This window comes from Manis javanica, chromosome 1 (assembly GCF_040802235.1).
Source record: "Manis javanica isolate MJ-LG chromosome 1, MJ_LKY, whole genome shotgun sequence".
In the NCBI taxonomy this organism is placed as follows: domain Eukaryota; kingdom Metazoa; phylum Chordata; class Mammalia; order Pholidota; family Manidae; genus Manis; species Manis javanica.
The window spans coordinates 144,386,154-144,403,384 of record NC_133156.1 but is presented as its reverse complement, the minus strand read 5'-3'; the positions used below and the strand labels follow the sequence as shown (position 1 = coordinate 144,403,384).

The 17,231-nt window shown below is 42.7% G+C and overlaps 1 protein-coding gene and 1 long non-coding RNA gene across 5 annotated transcripts in view; one reads left to right on the top strand and one right to left on the bottom strand.

The window, feature by feature from the left end:
* The window catches only part of SEMA5A (semaphorin 5A), a 439,431-nt gene that overhangs the window by 53,302 nt on the left and 368,898 nt on the right, over positions 1-17,231 (bottom strand). For 3 of the 4 annotated variants that reach the window (XM_037024956.2, XM_073237934.1, XM_037024960.2), the window contains exons 13-16: positions 14,680-14,861; positions 12,455-12,598; positions 2,682-2,699; positions 2,303-2,450 (exon numbers count right to left, since the gene is read on the bottom strand). In XM_037024956.2, the coding sequence (XP_036880851.2) occupies positions 2,303-2,450; positions 2,682-2,699; positions 12,455-12,598; positions 14,680-14,861 (492 nt within the window). The remainder of the gene's footprint in view (positions 1-2,302; positions 2,451-2,681; positions 2,700-12,454; positions 12,599-14,679; positions 14,862-17,231) is intronic. The other variant, XM_037024967.2, reaches the window with a different exon arrangement.
* On the top strand, positions 2,730-14,738 carry LOC140849680 (uncharacterized). Its single transcript, XR_012131874.1, has 3 exons — positions 2,730-10,038; positions 13,682-13,718; positions 14,602-14,738. It is a non-coding gene; the product is annotated as an uncharacterized lncRNA (long non-coding RNA).

Below are 17,231 nucleotides of genomic sequence, written 5' to 3'. Positions count from 1 at the left end.
GATCCCAAAATCAACAAATTACCTATAGTTAATAGCTACTACCCTGATGAAAGACCTCCATCAAAACGGAACATAATTTGTGGCCAAAGATTTACAAACTGCAGTAGGAACATGACAATCAACAGGTGACTTTATCTAAAGAACTATTAATTTTAAATAAACTTCTTAGGAATGTAATTGTTAGGATACATTTTCTAAGCAGTTCAGAGAAACCAAGCCCCTCCATCCTACTTGTTTCTCCTGCCTTACATGAGACAGAACCTGCAGGAATGGGGAAAAGCCATGGGAAAGGAAAATAAATGTGCTTCTACCATAAAAGAGTAAGTTGCTCCATTGCTCAATACCTTCCTGGAAGTACATGGACAGTAGATAAACTTCAATGGGGAAGAAAAAATAACAAATCAAACAATAAACTAAAATACCTAGGCACCAATATTAGGCTTGCTGGAGATATGTAGAGCATATTTTTAAGTTTGAAAAATGATGCTACATTTGTTTCATAAACTGTTAAGTATTTGGACAAAATAAAACAATAAATACATTAACAGTTTAGGAAGATATTCAGTTTTTTACATTTATTATCAGATGTATTGTGAGCACACACACACACTCACACACACACACACACACATACACATACACACACTCCAGTGACTACAGAGGAGATAGGCTACAATTTCCTTAATCTAATTTTTTCCTTTTATTAAACTGTTTCTAAATATAATTACTGAAGTCAATTTAATTCAATAAGAAAATGATTGACCTGAAACATCTTCTGAGTTCTTAGTATTGCCAAATTTTTAAAACTAAAGTGCAAGATAACTCAGACCATCCATCCCTGCGGTTTCCCAGCAGATGACAGAGAGCTAAGTAAGGAAGCAGTGATCCCAGTCTCAGATTCTGAGCCACCAGGGATGGGAAACGATACACTTCAGCAAAGAATAAAGCTGCTACATTTGAACTGTTTTCCTAGAACAGGTGACTATTTGGACTTAGCATTCACACTTTTTAATAAATAATCTTAAATTTCAGCATCTAAATTGGACACTGAGATTTTTTTCATGGTCAAAATTCATTTCAGGCTGACCAGGGAAGAAATGCCTCTATAATCAGGAATAGTTTTTATTAAGCTATTGTACTATCTGACAGTGCAAAGGGGAAGAGATCTATTTGCAAATCCCAGTAATAGAACTCTCCTCAGGTCTGGCGTAGCATCTGACAAAGCACTTCAAAACCATCTTCCTCTCTCTGAATTTCCAAGGCTGTCTGGGGTGTTTGGTTTTGCATTTGCAAAACTAAGCTTTACAGCAGCACAAAAAGATTGCTCAACCTCATGAACAGAGGGACCAAAGTGCTGTGAAGATCAAGTGGAAAAATCAGGAGGAAGGAGGCCAAGCCAGCCCTTCTTGTGCTGAACTTCTCGCCAGACATTCCCACCATCTACACCCACTCTAGGGTGCCAGCCCCAGGGGAAGGCGAGTAAGAGGAACAGCTGGCAAGCTGTCTGTGCTCAGTATCCTGACAGACGGCACACGGGGAGCAACAGTTAGCCTTGGGAAGGTGCTTGCACAGGTGTAATTTTATTTGGGAGGTTAAAGTATTAAAAGAAACATGACCAGCCAAGGCAAAGAGAAACAAAACCTAAGTTGTGTTTTATTCCCTGTATTGGCATCGATGCGCTCTGACAAATGGCTCCGTCAAGTTTCTCATCCTCAAAATGTCTCATGTTTGTCCTGCATTCTGTAACTTAGTGCAGGCTCAGTATGGAGACCTTACAGCATTTTCCCAAACTGAATATGGTGACCAGAGTTAAGCAGGCTAACGTTTTTGTCATAGTGCAGAAATCAGAACTGGAAAACTCCTGGGGTAGTTTATCCCCTATGTGAACATTTAATTGAAGAAGGCTCTAGGCTACTCTGAATTTCTACTATTTCCTCCAAACAGACTCATTAATTAGAAAAACCAATGTGACTGACAGCATCTAGTGAGTTCAGAGTGTCTAGTGCCTGGACATGTTACATTTACAAAGCATTTCATGTTTGCAGAGCTCTAGTGTCTGCTGAGAATCTAATGTTTGTAGAATATCTAGTGTGTGAGAGTATGTAGTACCTGCAGAGCATCTAGTGTCTGACGTGTCATGGCTACAGAGCTTTTAGTATCCGCAGAGCATGTAGTGTTTGCAGAATATCTAACAGCTGCAGTGTATTAAGTATGTGCAAAAATGTGTGCAGAGCACCTGGAGTGTGCTGACTAGACTCCCAGCTCTAGATCGTGGCCTGGGGATGAGGAAGCCTCCACTCACCACATCACAGCCGGGGCAGTCGGGCCCATTCTCGCAGGTCCGGCGGCGAGCTTGAATGCCACCCCCACACTGCACTGTGCACCGTTCCCAAGGACCCCAGCCTGTCCAGAACACATGTGGGGGGCACAGCAAATGCTCGTTGCAGTATCTGTAATGGGGACCAAGAGGAAAAGGAAACTGTTTAGTGCAATGTGAGGCCACCCACCTTTCCAGTCTTGGTCCAGGTACCAGGTGTTGCACACATGGGCATGCTCTGCATGGACAGGCTTTTGTATTCCGGGTGGTTGCACAGTCAAGAAGGCAGATGTGGCGTTGGCCATGCCGTGTGCACACAGACAATGGGATGCACAGGAGACAATGAAGAAAATGCTAAACTCACAATGCAAGATGGATCTTCCTGTGCAGCCAATTAAAGGAGAAACAAAACAAAACCCTTCAAATAGACACCCAAAAATGAGAACACATAGAAAATATCTAGGTAGGGCATTTATCTTCTAAACATAAAGACTAAAAGATAGAGTAGGTTATAGATACAAAGTCAGCAAAATTGTATTTGTAATTCATTTCTCATCCTCAAATCAAATAAGGCTAGTAATCCTCTTAGTATGAGTTAAAGGAAAGTTAAAGCCTGATTTTAGCATGCAGCCTCATGCCATAAACTGCTCAGGTTATTGTATTTTCAAGTTTATTTGTAGACTCTCAGAATAACATCAAGCAACCTTAATTTAAAAGACTACCAGTTATTCCAAAATAGTTGAATTACTATTTACAAACACTAGTCCTATTTTCAGTGACTGACGACACTTACTTCTATATGTACATTCATATTGCCAATTTTTAGCCAAATACAAAAGGCTTTCTTTAGCCATATATGAGTCAAATTTCCCCTCAGTCTTTAATACTACAAGTGAAATGAAGAGAAGGGAGGGAAACAAAGAACAAACAGAATAAAAAGGTTAACAGCTGGCATTTGACAGCTTACAGCCTGGGGGAAGAAGGGGTCACTCTGAACATGGTCAAATTTAGTGAGATGCATTTGGCCACTGAAAGGACAATATAACTTCAAGACTCCATCTATTAAGTGCAGATGTAGTTTCTAGAGAACATTTAGATGCAAGAGTTTTTCTGAAGTGTCCCTCGCCACCCCTGCTGCCTTCAGAGACAGGGGGCAGAGATTCCTACCTTCCGGGTGAAGTCAGTCACCTGAGCCCCATCGTTAGTAGTAAACACTTTATCTGCAGGGCGCTAGCTATGCAAAGAGCCTCACAGAAACACTTGTCTAAACAGACATTTACAGCCGAAGAGGAAGACAGGGAAATGGACACAAATTCAGGACAGAAGACACCAACTCAGTGAGTAGAAAGAGGGGCAAGTGGTAGCTGGTGTCCAGAAACCCACAAAAGGAATTTGGGTGGGGGTGTAATTTCTTGACAGCAAATTCTGGTAAAATTCAACTGTTTTTCCATCAAACCAGGAAAACTCCATGGACTGTGAAGGCTTCATGAGCAAGTATGGTGATGAACAGTAAAAAGCCAGGCCATGCTGAAGGAGGTCACCAGGATGAGGTATACTGAGCATCAGCTGGCCTTCTGGAAAAGAATGGAATGTAGAAATAGGAGGAGAAAAAGGTGATGGGAGGTGGAATGATCTCTCTTTAGGAATCCAAATGTAAACTTTATTTACAAGGAATCAAGAAAGCACCACAGAGCTCCAGAGAGAAAATAGCATTATTTTGTCTCAGAGTTAGAGAGTGAAAACTGGTCTTCAGGGGTTGGGGCCTCATCCTGCTGGTGGCCTGGAGCCCCCCTGAGATTTGAGGATCTCTCCACGCTTGAGTGTGGGGTCTGAGTCCCCAAAGACAGCAGGTGGAGTAGATGGAGCATATACCAGCCAGGAGACTCCAGACTGCAGCAATCCAAGGGAGAGATGCCAGGCTAGAGAAATATGACAGAGGTGGACAGAGGAGGGGTTGGGGTATCTAGGGAATTTGGGATGATGCAAATGAGAGAGGATAACTGGGTGAACGTATAGATAAACAAGCAAATAAATAAGCAGTAGAGTGAAAAGTCAGCCTCTCAACTGAAAGTGGGAGGCATGCTTACTTCCTGGGAGAGATGTCACACTGGCAGAAGCCCCCAGAGAGTCAAGCACAAATCAGGCTGTCTTGCCAATGGGTTACAGCCCCTGGCAAGTTTACTATGGATTCAGTGTGACCAAAGAAATGACAGTAGAATGCTGTTGGGGTGAAAGGATTATACCCAACTTTATTTCCACAGTGGCATGTCAATCACTAAAATCTCATCCACTCAAAGAGCCAGTCTGCACGCAGCAAGCCGGTCTCTGCCTCTGGGCCTCTCTGCCCGCACAGCCATCCTCTGGGCCTCTGTCCTTGGCACTGCTACCACTCCAGCCTCTGCTCTGCTCTCCTGCAGCCTTGCAGCCGAGCCACCGTGTCACCCAGAGCACTGGGTGGAGCTCTTTGAGTCAATAACAACGTATTGCCCACGCATGTGTAGTGAGCTAGCCAACATACAGGCAAATGGCTTTGTTTCTCTGAACTTTTACATGGAAGAATAGCCAGTGGAATGGAGTAGTCATCTCTCTTCTTCATCTTCCAGTTTTTAAGACAGAAGAGAAACATTAGGTTTCCCTCTTAAGGAGTCATCTACAGCTACCCAGGGCCTGACTCTCAGAGCTCAGGGCTATGGATATTCTTATGCATCAGACAGAAAGGGAAGGGGCCTTGTAATTGAGAGAGTATGACCCCTAGACAGAAGAGCCAAAACAAAATCAAGGACGCAGCAGATTAAAAGAATCTGACCTAAGGAAGCATGCACAAATTTGCAGAGTTAAGTGAGTCAAGCATCCTGACTAGGAGGTGATTGTTAACATATGCGTGGGTGCATGGAGTGTCCAAGAGGAAATTACCATTTGTTTTGAGAACATGTTTGGAAGAAGTCAAGAAAAGTCAGAGCATCAGAACCCTCAGCAAGTAATGAAAAATATCCCTGTGCAGCTTCTCACACAGTGGACGGAATGATATGTAGAAGGCTGTGTCCGGTTTCCAAGCTGATTCACAGATGTTCAAAAGGTAAGGACTTTCTAGACTCCTTGACACTAATTTCAGTTTTCAAAAACACAAACAATAGGAGAGTACAGAGGGCAAAGGAAAATCTGACTCAAAATGCTTATAAAACCCTTGACTTTTAGTAAAAAGCCCAGCAATGGAGCCACCATCTCCCCACAGCAAAATAAATCAGAGTACACACATAACTGTTCCTATAGCTAAAAACTGACTGCAGGAGAACCAGAAAATCACACGGAGTGTAGCACTTTCAACCAGTGTTAATAAGTTACATGTTTGGCTTTACTTTAAGGTTGTTAATACCTTGCCTTCACTTTTTTCTCTTTCTCTTACTCCATCAGTCCTGTGAAAAAAGCCTTGCCAGGCACATGAATGTCACCCTCTGCCAGGGAGGTCAGAGGGAAACAGAAATCGCTAGGGGAACTCTGACCCTTTATGTCTGGGCTTCCACTCATGACTCCACCCTGGGAGAGTCTGCTCAGAGGCAGAGCCCTTATACGCCCCTAACTGGGTCTGTAATTTCAAGGGAATATTGTCCCTCTAATCCCCCAGCCTCCCTCCCCAACTAACTCCTGCTCCTGAGAGACACACCTCCCATCCAGCTACCCACTGGGTCTCTGCTGTCTTTCTTGGTCACAAGCAACAACGGGAATTGGAGTTAGTTACCTTGGTGACTCTGCTTGTTCAAGGATGTGTATGAATTAATGGATAAAATATCTACACAATGGGCCAGCCTGTGGTTTCCCATTTCTTGAGTCCTCTACATGCATCTGGCTTTCACCAAATAACAGCTGAATGTTTTTGAAATTTCACTGCCTCTCTTGGATTGCTGTTATCTTAAAGCACTGAAAGCCACAGATGCATTTCATGATGCATTAAAAATTAAGATTTTAATTTTGCCCATGACTGCTCATTCTCATTTTGAATTTAAAACTGAATTAATAACCCAGCAATGTTTCTCCATAAATTATCCATTTTTCCACAAACCTAGTCTCTGTGGAAAGAACTGCCTTTCATAATGCTATATAGACTACTTTCTGGGCACCACGTCATGTTTCCTGTCCTTTTTCTTCATGCTACAATTGTGTCCTGTTCCAGTGAGGTCCATGCTAGCTTCTCACTGCAGCTGTTTGCCTGACTCAGTCTGAGCCCTGTCGGAACTGTTTTCTCCTTGGTTCACTCTCAGTGATCGTCCCTTCGCTGGGCCATACTGGAATAATGAAATCTTTTGTGGACCACAGAAACTGGTACATACACTGAGTCCACCAAAGTATTAGTATTTACCCCAAGAGAAGCTGAGGGAGCCCAAGATGGGAGAGGAATGACTTGCAAAGAGCACCATGTTGGCTCACCACAGGGGTGAGCAAACATCCCTATGAAGGCAAAGAAAATCAGTGATGTGGTCCCCATGATCCCATCCCTGGGAACTCACACCTTGTGTAATCAAGCCCCCCACTCAGTGCGTGGTGGGGTGGGCATCAGGGGTGACTTGCTCCCACCCAACAGAATATACAGCAAAGATGGCAGAGTATCACTTTCATGATTATGTTACTTAAGACTGTCATGTCCTTCTTTCAAGAAAACTCTTCCTTGCTGGCTTGGAGGAAGTAAGCAGTTGGATAGAGGCCCAGGTAGCATGAAACTGACGGCAGCTTCTGGCTAATAGCTTCCATTCAAGAGGGACCGAGGAACTGAATGCTGCCAATGGTCATGAGATTTGGGAGGTAGACCTTCTCCAGGTGAGCCTCGGATGAGACCACAACCATGGTCTACACACGTCAGATGGAGCCTTGTGAGTCCTGAAGCGAAGGACCTGGGGAAACTGTCTGGACCTCAGAAACTGAGCCAGTAAACACGTGGTACATTAGGCACCAAACTGTGGTAATGCTATTATGTAATGACAACTAAAAGAGGCTCGGGTACCCAGCCACAAAGTATAACTGAAGAAATACCTAAAAATGTGAGAGTGGCTCTGAGACGAGGGAATGGGCAGAAGCAAGCAGAAAATTGAAGATCATGGTAGAGAAAACCTCGATTATCTTGAACATATGGTTGGTATAAATGTAGACTATGAGGATGCTACCAGAGAGGTTTTAGAAGGAAACAGGATAAAGAACTAACACCCAACAGCAGCCAACAGCACAGTTAGAAATGGGAAAAGAACGTGAATAAAATACAGCAAAGATGGCAGAGTATCACTTCTATGGTTGTGTTACTTAAGATTGTTATGTCCTTCTTTCAAGTAAATTCTCTTTCCAAAAAAGATACACAAATGGCCAATAAGGACATGAAAAGATCCTCATCATCTTTGTCCTCAAAGAAGTGTAAATCAAAAGCACAGTGAGACACCATTTTCTACCTACTAGGATGGCTATACATAAAAAAAGAAAGTAGCAAGTGTTGCTGAGGATGTGGAGAAATCGAACCTTTGTTCATTGCTGGTAGGAAGGTAGATAGTGAAGTCATCGTAGAAAGACAGTTTGGCAGCTCCTCAAAAAGTTAGTACACAGAATTAGTACATGATACAGCAATTCTACTCCTAGGAATATACACACAATAAATGGAACAGGGACTTGAATAGATACTCATATGCCAGTGTTCACTGCAGCTTTACTCACAATAGCTAAAAGATGCAGATAATCCAAATGTCAATTGATGGGTAAATGGAACACAATATGGGATAGCCATATAGTCAAATATTATTCAGCCTTCAAAAGAGAATGAAGTTCTGATATAGGCTACATCATTGATGACCCTTGAGAACATTATGCAATGCGAAAGCAGCCAGTCAGTCACAAGAGAGCAAACACTGTATGATTCTAGTTATATGAACTATCTAGAATGTGCAAATTCATAGAGGCAGAATATCAATTAGAGGTTACTGGGGGCTGAAAGGAGGGAGACACAGAGAGTTATTGCTTAATGGTTATAGAGTTCCTGTTTGGAATGAAAGAGTTTTAGAAAAAGTGGTTATGTATGCATAATACTGTGAATGCAGTTAACGCCACTGAATGCTACACTTCAAAATGGCTAAATGGCAAATTTTAACAACAATCAAAACCACTGAAAAAGAAATAAGAACATATTACTGAACACTGGAAGAAGGAAGAACTTCGTCACAGAAGGCAGAATGCTCCCCAAAATCGTCACTGCAGTTATATGGAAAACAGAACATGTCAGTGTGAAGTGAGTCACGGAGCTTTTGGAAAATTTCCAGGCCTGGGGTCTTCCTGATGCTTACTGGAAAATATAGGAGGAAAGAAGAAAATTGATGGAAAGAATATTAACCAGTGAATAGTTTAGGAAATTCTGAGCCTCTCTTAATGACAAAAGATGCTGAAATTAAGAAATAACTTCTGAGCACTGGCAGAATGGCTGACGTGGGGTAAACAGCTGAGGATGTGACTGTACAACCTTTTGCTAACACCTCAGGAAGATCAGAGGGTCAGAGTAGTCCTCAGTCACACAAAGGGTCCTTTTAAGAGATCGAGAGCAACAGTGTGCCCCACAGACCACCAGTCACAAGTAGGCTGTAGGGTGCTGTCCCCCAGCCTGCTCATGAGAGTCCCTGGGTGGAGAAGGGCTCTCTCAAAAGGAGCTGGGGTTGTAGATCCGTGGAGAAAACCCCAGGAAAATCCATGGGAGGCCTGTAAAGTATATTTCACTAAAAATACCAGCTTCGACTGAAAGGCACAGAGAAAAGTACAAATGAAATGAGGTTGTCAGAAATCCAAATATCTACTGGCAGGAAGTAGGCTGATAAAATTACCCAGCGGCAAGCACACGCAACTTTTCATGAAAAAGGACAGATGTTCGGGAAGCAGAACTGAAAGCCAAAAACCGTGGAGAATTATGCCCAGGCCTTGAAACTTAATGCAATAACTGCTAGTACTTGTTGGCTAGATTTCAGAATTTCTATGGAGCAGGGATTCCTGTGTACTTACGACATACCCCCCTTTTGAGCAGAGTCGTCTACAGCTGTTACCCTCTGCCTGTCCCATCATTGTATGTTGAGTGTGTTGGTGGTACATAACTTGGTTTTCAATCTCAGAGGTTGATGGACTGAGAGGGACCACACTCAGGGAGCCTCATTCACCTTCAGGCCTGATTTAAATGAGACTGTTCTAGAATCTGGGGAGATGGCTTAATGGTATAAGACTCTTAAAGGACCTTGGGAGTAGGTGAAATGCATTACACATATGGAAGGGATGTGAATGACTGAGGGCAGACAATAGACCATGGCTGATGCTCTGGGACCCTAATGATCCTTGCCTCCTGGTATTCCTGCGCTGTGTAATAATACCCCATTGTTGCATATAGAGCAGGGTCTGTGACTTACTTCTAATCAATAGAATATGGCAAGGCATGGTGTGCCACTCGGTGATGACATTACATAAGATATTAATGTCCACCTTGCAAAGAGACTCTCTTCCCTGCTAGATTTGAGGAAGCAAGTGACTGTATAGGGAAGGCTCATTTGGCAAGAATATGAGGGTTGTCTCTGCTTAACAACTAGTAAGAAGCTGAGATCCTCAAGGAACTCAAGAATCAGTTCACAGGAACTGAATGCTAACAACAACCATGATCTTAGAAGTAAGTCCTTCTCCAGCTGAGCCTCAGATGAGACCACAGCTCTAAGCAGAGGACCCAGGTAAGTCATATTGGAATACCTGGTCTACTGAGACCATGAGATAATAAACATGTGTTGTTTTAATACAGTTTGTGGAACTATTGTTACACAGCAGGAAAAAGCTAATAGTGGTATCGACATCTGCATTTTGATATTATATACACAGAGATCCATGGTTTCATCCTTGCTGGTGGCCTCTTTGGGAATTAGTGCTTCTACTCAGTTCTAGACACTCAAGAAAACCATGTTCCAGGAAATTTTAGAACATAACAAAGTGTCCATACCTTTTAAAGTGTATGTAAAAAGTGTTAAGATATTTTCCTTACCTACCACTTCAGAAAAAAAAAATTATGTGAATAGTTCAGAGATTTCTGTTGCAATAAAGCTCCCATTGAATATCTCCACATATTGTAAATTTTGTCCCACATGAAAAGTCACTGACTATAATCCTGGTGTTAACTTAGGGAGATTTTTTTTTGGAGAATCAATTTATTCACTAGTGGCCACTCAGGAGTTCTTTAGGGTTGGTGTTCAAATAAGTACAAGTGATTATATTATTGTGTTTGCTTAGCTGTTATGTTGTATACCTTCCCATGGAGACCAGGGTCTCCTTTAGTCCTTTAGTCTTGTGTTTAGTTCTCAAAAATTCATAAGGGATGGTATTTCTTCATATTATTTAGTGGAGAGACTTCACACATAACATGACAAAGAATTCTGAGAACCATTTGCTTGTGAAGCCCAGAAAGATATCAGGTCTTGGTTTTCCTAGTTTTCATTAACCTCCTGACAGCCTTTTGGAAAAACTGCTCACCAGGGAGTCTTCAATTTTATAAAAATCTTACATGGTCCCTGTTTGTACCATCCATCCATTTATTACTTAAATTCAAATTTTCCTCCATTAACCCCATATTCATCTAGTCCAAATGAGCATTTGTTCTGTTAAAGAACAATTTTAAATGGAAGTCTCCCAAACACATAAGCCATCCTGATCTTTTCCTCAAAACGTAGCTCCATAAACAATTGTAAATTGATACAGAACACACGTATGTGTGAAACAGCTTCTTTCTTCCTGTGGGCTCAGCCTGGGAAAGGGGACGCCAGGTGTTAGATCTGTGGAGATAGCGGGATTCTAGGGGCGGCTCCGCATGGCCATGATGACTTTGCCTGCATGCGCTGTAGTGTGTGACAATGCAGAGAATTTTAAAACTTCCAACAGATTTTCAATCTTACAAAGCTGGAAATAGCAGGGGGACAGCTCTCCCATGATAGGCTTTCTCACTTATCAACTGGTGTTGGATGGGAAATGAGAGACTTAACACAAGACTGTCTCAGGGGACCACTTCAAAACCACCGACCCTGCTTAGTAAAAATTCTCATTTTCCTGAGTTATAGGAGTGAATCTTAATTGATAACTTAGGAACACAGTGAGGAAGCAAAGGAATGATTCTCCTGGGTTGTTCTGAGGTTGGAATAAATACCTCAGAGAGAACTACCTGTACAGTAAGCCTGTTGGTTTTGTCTACATAAATACTAATTGCATAAAAATAACTACATTGAGGATTTCAGAAGAGGTTCTCACCGAACCCATATTCTGGATGTTAGCCTTACTACATTTTAATTAAAAGGTACTGAATGCCATGTTGTTTCACATGTGTCATACAGCAAGTTTACGTCAGTATGGCAGAAAAAGATTCCTAAAAGTGACGTGAAATTCACCTACTCCCAATAATGATAAACTGGAATGTACTCTCCAGAGGCGAGAGTCAGCCATCAGAGCTGTAGATTTTATGAGGCCAAAAGTAAGTATCTGAGTATGTAACAAAACAACCACCTGTTAAATGCAAGATTGCATTGAAAGGCTCCCATGACATGCTGACAACTTAACATACACAAAGAAAAGAATGCCGCCGCACTCTGGGGTGAAGGGTGCATTCACTAAGGGTATCTGTTGACAAAGCAGTGTGTAGTTACATAACCCAAACCCTGAATATATGCTCACCTATGCTCCAGTTGCTCAATTTAGTTCTGATGGAAAACTTGACCACACCTAGCCAATACCATCTGCCCAGGAGCATCTTAGGACCTAGTTGGGATAGCAGATTTTGAGACTGGTCTAGTTGAATTCTTACCAGATCTTTCTCCAGCAGACTCACTTTTTGAGTCTCCAGGGAGCCCAGCACAGAGATGCCACTGTCACTGGATCTCCCTTCCCTCAGGAGCTGCTCAGCTAGCCATCCCTGACAGCACCATCGTGGCATTGCTTTGGCCAAAATTAAAGAAAGGATGAAGGAAAGAGAGGAGGGAGGTTCAGGTCAACAGAAAGGGATGCCACAAAGAAGCTAGGCTGGATCCCAAACTAAAACTGCAGGAACCCGGACCATGCTGGAAGGACAGGAAGCGTCGAGGACGGTGGTGTTGGGCGCAGGGCGGTACGCACCGTTCCTCGCGGTTCTGCCCCACGCACACCCGGCCCCCATGCCTGGGGGTGGGATTGCTGCAGGACCGCTGCCGCACCTGGAAGCCAATCCCGCAGGTGGTGCTGCAGGGAGACCACGAGGTCCAGGGGGTCCAGCCTCCGTTCCTGGGGAGAGAAGTGGTGGGGACACTGAGTCAGACTAGTTCAGAGTCCAGCCTTATCTTCACCCACCTCCAAATTCCCGCATCCCCCTCAGGATGATGGGACAGCAGGCTGCTAGGGAAAAGGGAATAGGTGCGTGGCACCCAATGCACCGTGTCACAGGAATCTCAATTACTAGGTAAGTTTTCTAATTTGAGAGTCCAGGAAGGAAATTTAAGAGTAAAGTTTTAAGTGTGCTATAAATAATTTAAGATGGGCTATGTTAGAACCACTTTTAGTCATAAAAATGTTAAGATAATGAAAAATAATGTTATTTCATTGAAAAGCAATTTGAGATAAATCCCTGAACATCTAGACTTTATGTTTTTGAATTGTACTGTATCAGCTATAATCTATGAAAAGAGTACATCTGAGCAAATAATCATTTAAAACCATGTGTAATGCTTACTTTTAAAATCTATTAATATCAGTAAAAATCAATAATTCTCTTGATAGCAGTCATATTGATAAAGAGCACAATAATGTCTAAAGTTTTAAAACAAGCTTTATTAAAAATGAAGGAAAGATATTTTAAATTCAGATTCTTGGGTACTGTTTTAAAATTTCACAAAGTTATAAGATAGAGTATAAATCAGGAATGCAAATTGTGAATGACTATTTGTTTTTTTATATATGTATGTATAAAGTATGTTGGTACATAAAAATATAAAATAAAAAGAAACAAACTTGTATAAAACTTTATCAAATAAATAAAAATGTAAGTAAGCCATTAATTACTGCCAGCTAGAGGAATTATTTTTGTTGTTTAACGTGGTATTTTTTTCCTTAAAATGCCTGTATTCAGAATGTTTATAATTTAAGTATCTACCTTAAAAGTTAGCCCCTGCTATTAAAAACAAACTACAGGCATTTTTGAAGATTTTAACTAGAGTCCGAACTCCCATGCATGTAGAATTTTTTTTGTATTTTAGTCACATATGCATTTCTATAGATGTTACCCTCACCCATAAGATTTCCATTCCAATAGAAAACATCAACTCACATTAATTCTTGTTTTTACTTTATACTTTCCTTTGAAACATGCAGGTCTACAGCTGGGACACTGAAGCTCAAGTTATCAACAGTAAGTTGGAAATATAATTTCTAAAATCATTTCAAGTGAAAATTCCTCTGAGAAAATTCTTAGTGTATTTCATATTTCCTTATTTTGTTTTATAAAAGTTAACGATGTAAATAAAATAGTGATATCTTAAGTACGATATTATAATAAAGCTGCTTTATAATATAAATAATCAAAAAACAAGACAGGGCCTCCCAAGTTGCTCATAAAGGTAATTAGCTAGTACTTATACCCTGTTACCTACATAATTATAAACATTACCCAAGTAACTCATTGAATTATATTCAAAGTAAGCAATTTCAACATACAAAAATGACATTTTTATTTTCAAAATTTCTTTACATATGAGCAAAATAGATAATGCAGGATAATGCTTCTCAACTTGTTTGGAAATTCTTAATATCCTAATTTTATGATATATTCTATTTATAATATATGGAACATGTATACAGGGAAGTAGGTAAATGAAAGAATACGAATATAATGGGAATATAATCAGTGAGGAAAGAAATGATGTGATTGTCTGTTGCACAGACCTGGGTTTGCATACTGGTAAATGCTGCCAAGAGGCGGACCTAGTAGAAGGTAACCGCAGAAGCATAAAGTAAGCCTATTATCAGCAGATGGGCCACTTTTATGACTGAGTCAGCCCCAGACAATCCACTTATGCATTTTAAAGCATCACTAAAAGGGGTTCACTTACTTCATTATTAGTCTTCACAGCTAGATACTGCAGCTCTGCTCAGAGAATGACATTTCGACTAGAACCAAAGCTAAAGAGGTACTAGTACTACACTGGACAGTCCTGTTCTCATAAAGCAACACAGTCAGTTACCACAATCTTCAAACAACAAAAGTTCTGCAGCCTTTATAATGTTGTTACCAGGAATCAATGGAAACCATCTGATTCATACAGAAGGAAAGCAGTTGATGCCCAGTGGTGCTCAGAGTCGGGGGGACGCACCTGGAACAGTTGGCGATCTCCATGCGGGGGCCCTCGCACTGCCAGCCACCACACTGAGGGGCTGGGCTGTCGCAGGAGCGGGTACGACAGAGGCAGGACCCCACAGCGCTGCCATCAGTGTGCGTGCAGGACGTCCACGGAGACCACGCGCCAAAGCGCCCGTCCACAGTGAGATTCCTCGTCTGGGAAGGACATGCAAGCAAGGATTTCAGAAAGGGTTACGGCCATAAATGTGATACAGGAAAAATGAAAGGCCTCTCATGAGACACTCAGAACCCATTTAGAATATTTCATGTTACAGTTTAAAAGGGGTGGACAGGGAAATATTTCAAAATCAGGTGAGGAGGTCATTGATGGAGACAGTGATGGGGGGTGGCAAGAGGAGAAGGAGAAAAAGGAAAAGAAAAGGAAGAAGGAGATGGGGAGAGGAGGGGAGAAGAAAGGGGAGAGGAAGAGGGCCAGGGGAGGGGAGGGGCAGTGAAGGATGCCAAAAGCTTGGCGATCAGTGGGTGGCAGGACTGCCCACTGATGTGGGAAACCTAAGGACCATGAGGAGCTGGAGTGCAAAACCACAGATACAACTCTGCTGCATGTTTGTGTGCCTTAAAAAAATCAAAGATTAGTCAGCTAGTGTCCTTTGAGACCTGGCCTGGCTCAAATATCACCTTGAGCTGATAGCATTTGATTTACAACATATAGTGGAGTGCCTACTAAGCAACCTTAGTGTTTTCTCGGAGAACCAAAGGTGATGAGCTGATTCAAACCACTAATGCCCCCGGGTTGTGGTGAAGAGGGACATGGGACTGCAGCCCTGGGCCACCCTGGGGAGCTATGGGAGGTGGCACCTGGGCACTGCAGTGGGGGCCCGGGGACCACAGCCTAGTTCAGGTCCCGCAGCAGCAGGAGGGCTGCCTGAATCCCAGGGAAAGGATGCTGAGTAGCTTTTGGCTCCACAAACAAGTATAGTCACCGCATCCAACACAAGACCCAGATCTGAGTGGCAAGTTGCTCAGTTCTTGACACATCTCAGATCTGTGGCCTCTTCCATCTGTATCAGGTATATGGACATTCTGCTGGATCCCCATCCAATGGGCACAAGAATTCTCATAGAGGGATAAGAAGGCGACTACCATTGGGGCATTTTCACACTGAAAATGTTTGGTAACTTTTCATCGAACGGTTGGCAGGTTGTGTTCACTGGCTGATGTGTACAGGGCATGTGTGATGAGTGTTGAATGGTGGAAAGGAGGGATTTCAGAGCACAGGACAGGACTGTGTTATAAGGGCGCCTGGGCTAACACTTCACATGCACAGAAATGTGTGTCACAGCTCATCAGAAAAATGATGCAAACTCCTAAAGAGCTTTAAAGTCAGTGAATTTAAGTGAAAACAACCAACATAGTCTATTTGCTCAGAATATCAACATCCATGTAGTTTAGCACATTATGTGGACCATAAAAGTTTATGTAATTAGCTACCTACTCCTCTGCAGGCTTGCTTTTCTGCAGACTACATGCCAGCCCAGCCCTGAAGGGGCCAGGAGCCTCCAGAATGTTACTGGAGTGATAGGAAGGGAGCCCCATAGTTTAGAAAGCATAAAACAACATGACTTCATGATACAGGGGGTCCCAGAGGCAAAGATCTAAGTGTTAAATAGCTGAAGCTATGATGACTCGGGCAGGAAAGAGAAGCCAGGGTCCATGGGGTTTTGAGGAGAAGGCAATGAAGGCAGTCTGGGCACAGGGGGACCGTCAAGGGATGCTGAAGCTGCTGGAGCCCAACAACGGGAGCTGTGGCTGTGTTATGTGCAGCAGTAACGGGGGCTGAGTGAGGAACAGAGCCTGGGGGGTGGCCTGATGGGGGGCTGTCAGAGGGGCATGCTGCTCCTGCAGGAGTTGCAGTCTGAGCCACACGAGGGCCAGGAAGAAGTACCCAATCTTGATCCTCCTGAACAAGCCTCCCATTGACAAGAAACCATCCTGGGGTGGCGGCACCCTGGAGGTGGTAAGGATCAGGCTCCTGGTGCCGATGGTGGATGGGGACAGGGAATGAACCGAGCTGCATAGCAATCTACGCCACATCAGGAGAGGCTTCTGAGGCATCTGGTTCCTTCCATTTGCTTCTCTTAGCAAAGACGTGGGGTAAGGTAGGTGGAGGATGCTCTTACGATGTTTGAAGCTTTGTGAATCCCAACACTAATCAGAAACTTCTGAAAGGACAGGTTAGAGGACTTGGGGCAAAGGAGGTTCTCTCAACCTCTGCTGGCTTCTGTTTCTTTGTCTAAAATACAAAGAAAATAGGCATGGAGAATGTTAGACCCTCTGGCTATAAGAGGTCATGAGGAAATCTGACTCATGGCAGTAGAGAATACAGAGAAATGGAAGATTTGGGAAGCCAGAGGAAATACAATGTGGTGATGAGACATGAGTGAGGATGGAAACAGGAATGTTCTGAATGTTGACAGAGGACATTTCTGATAGAAAGATATTTAGATCGCAAGGTCATGAGTCAAGCTCACAGCTGAGGGGAACTTGGTACAAGCTAAATTTATC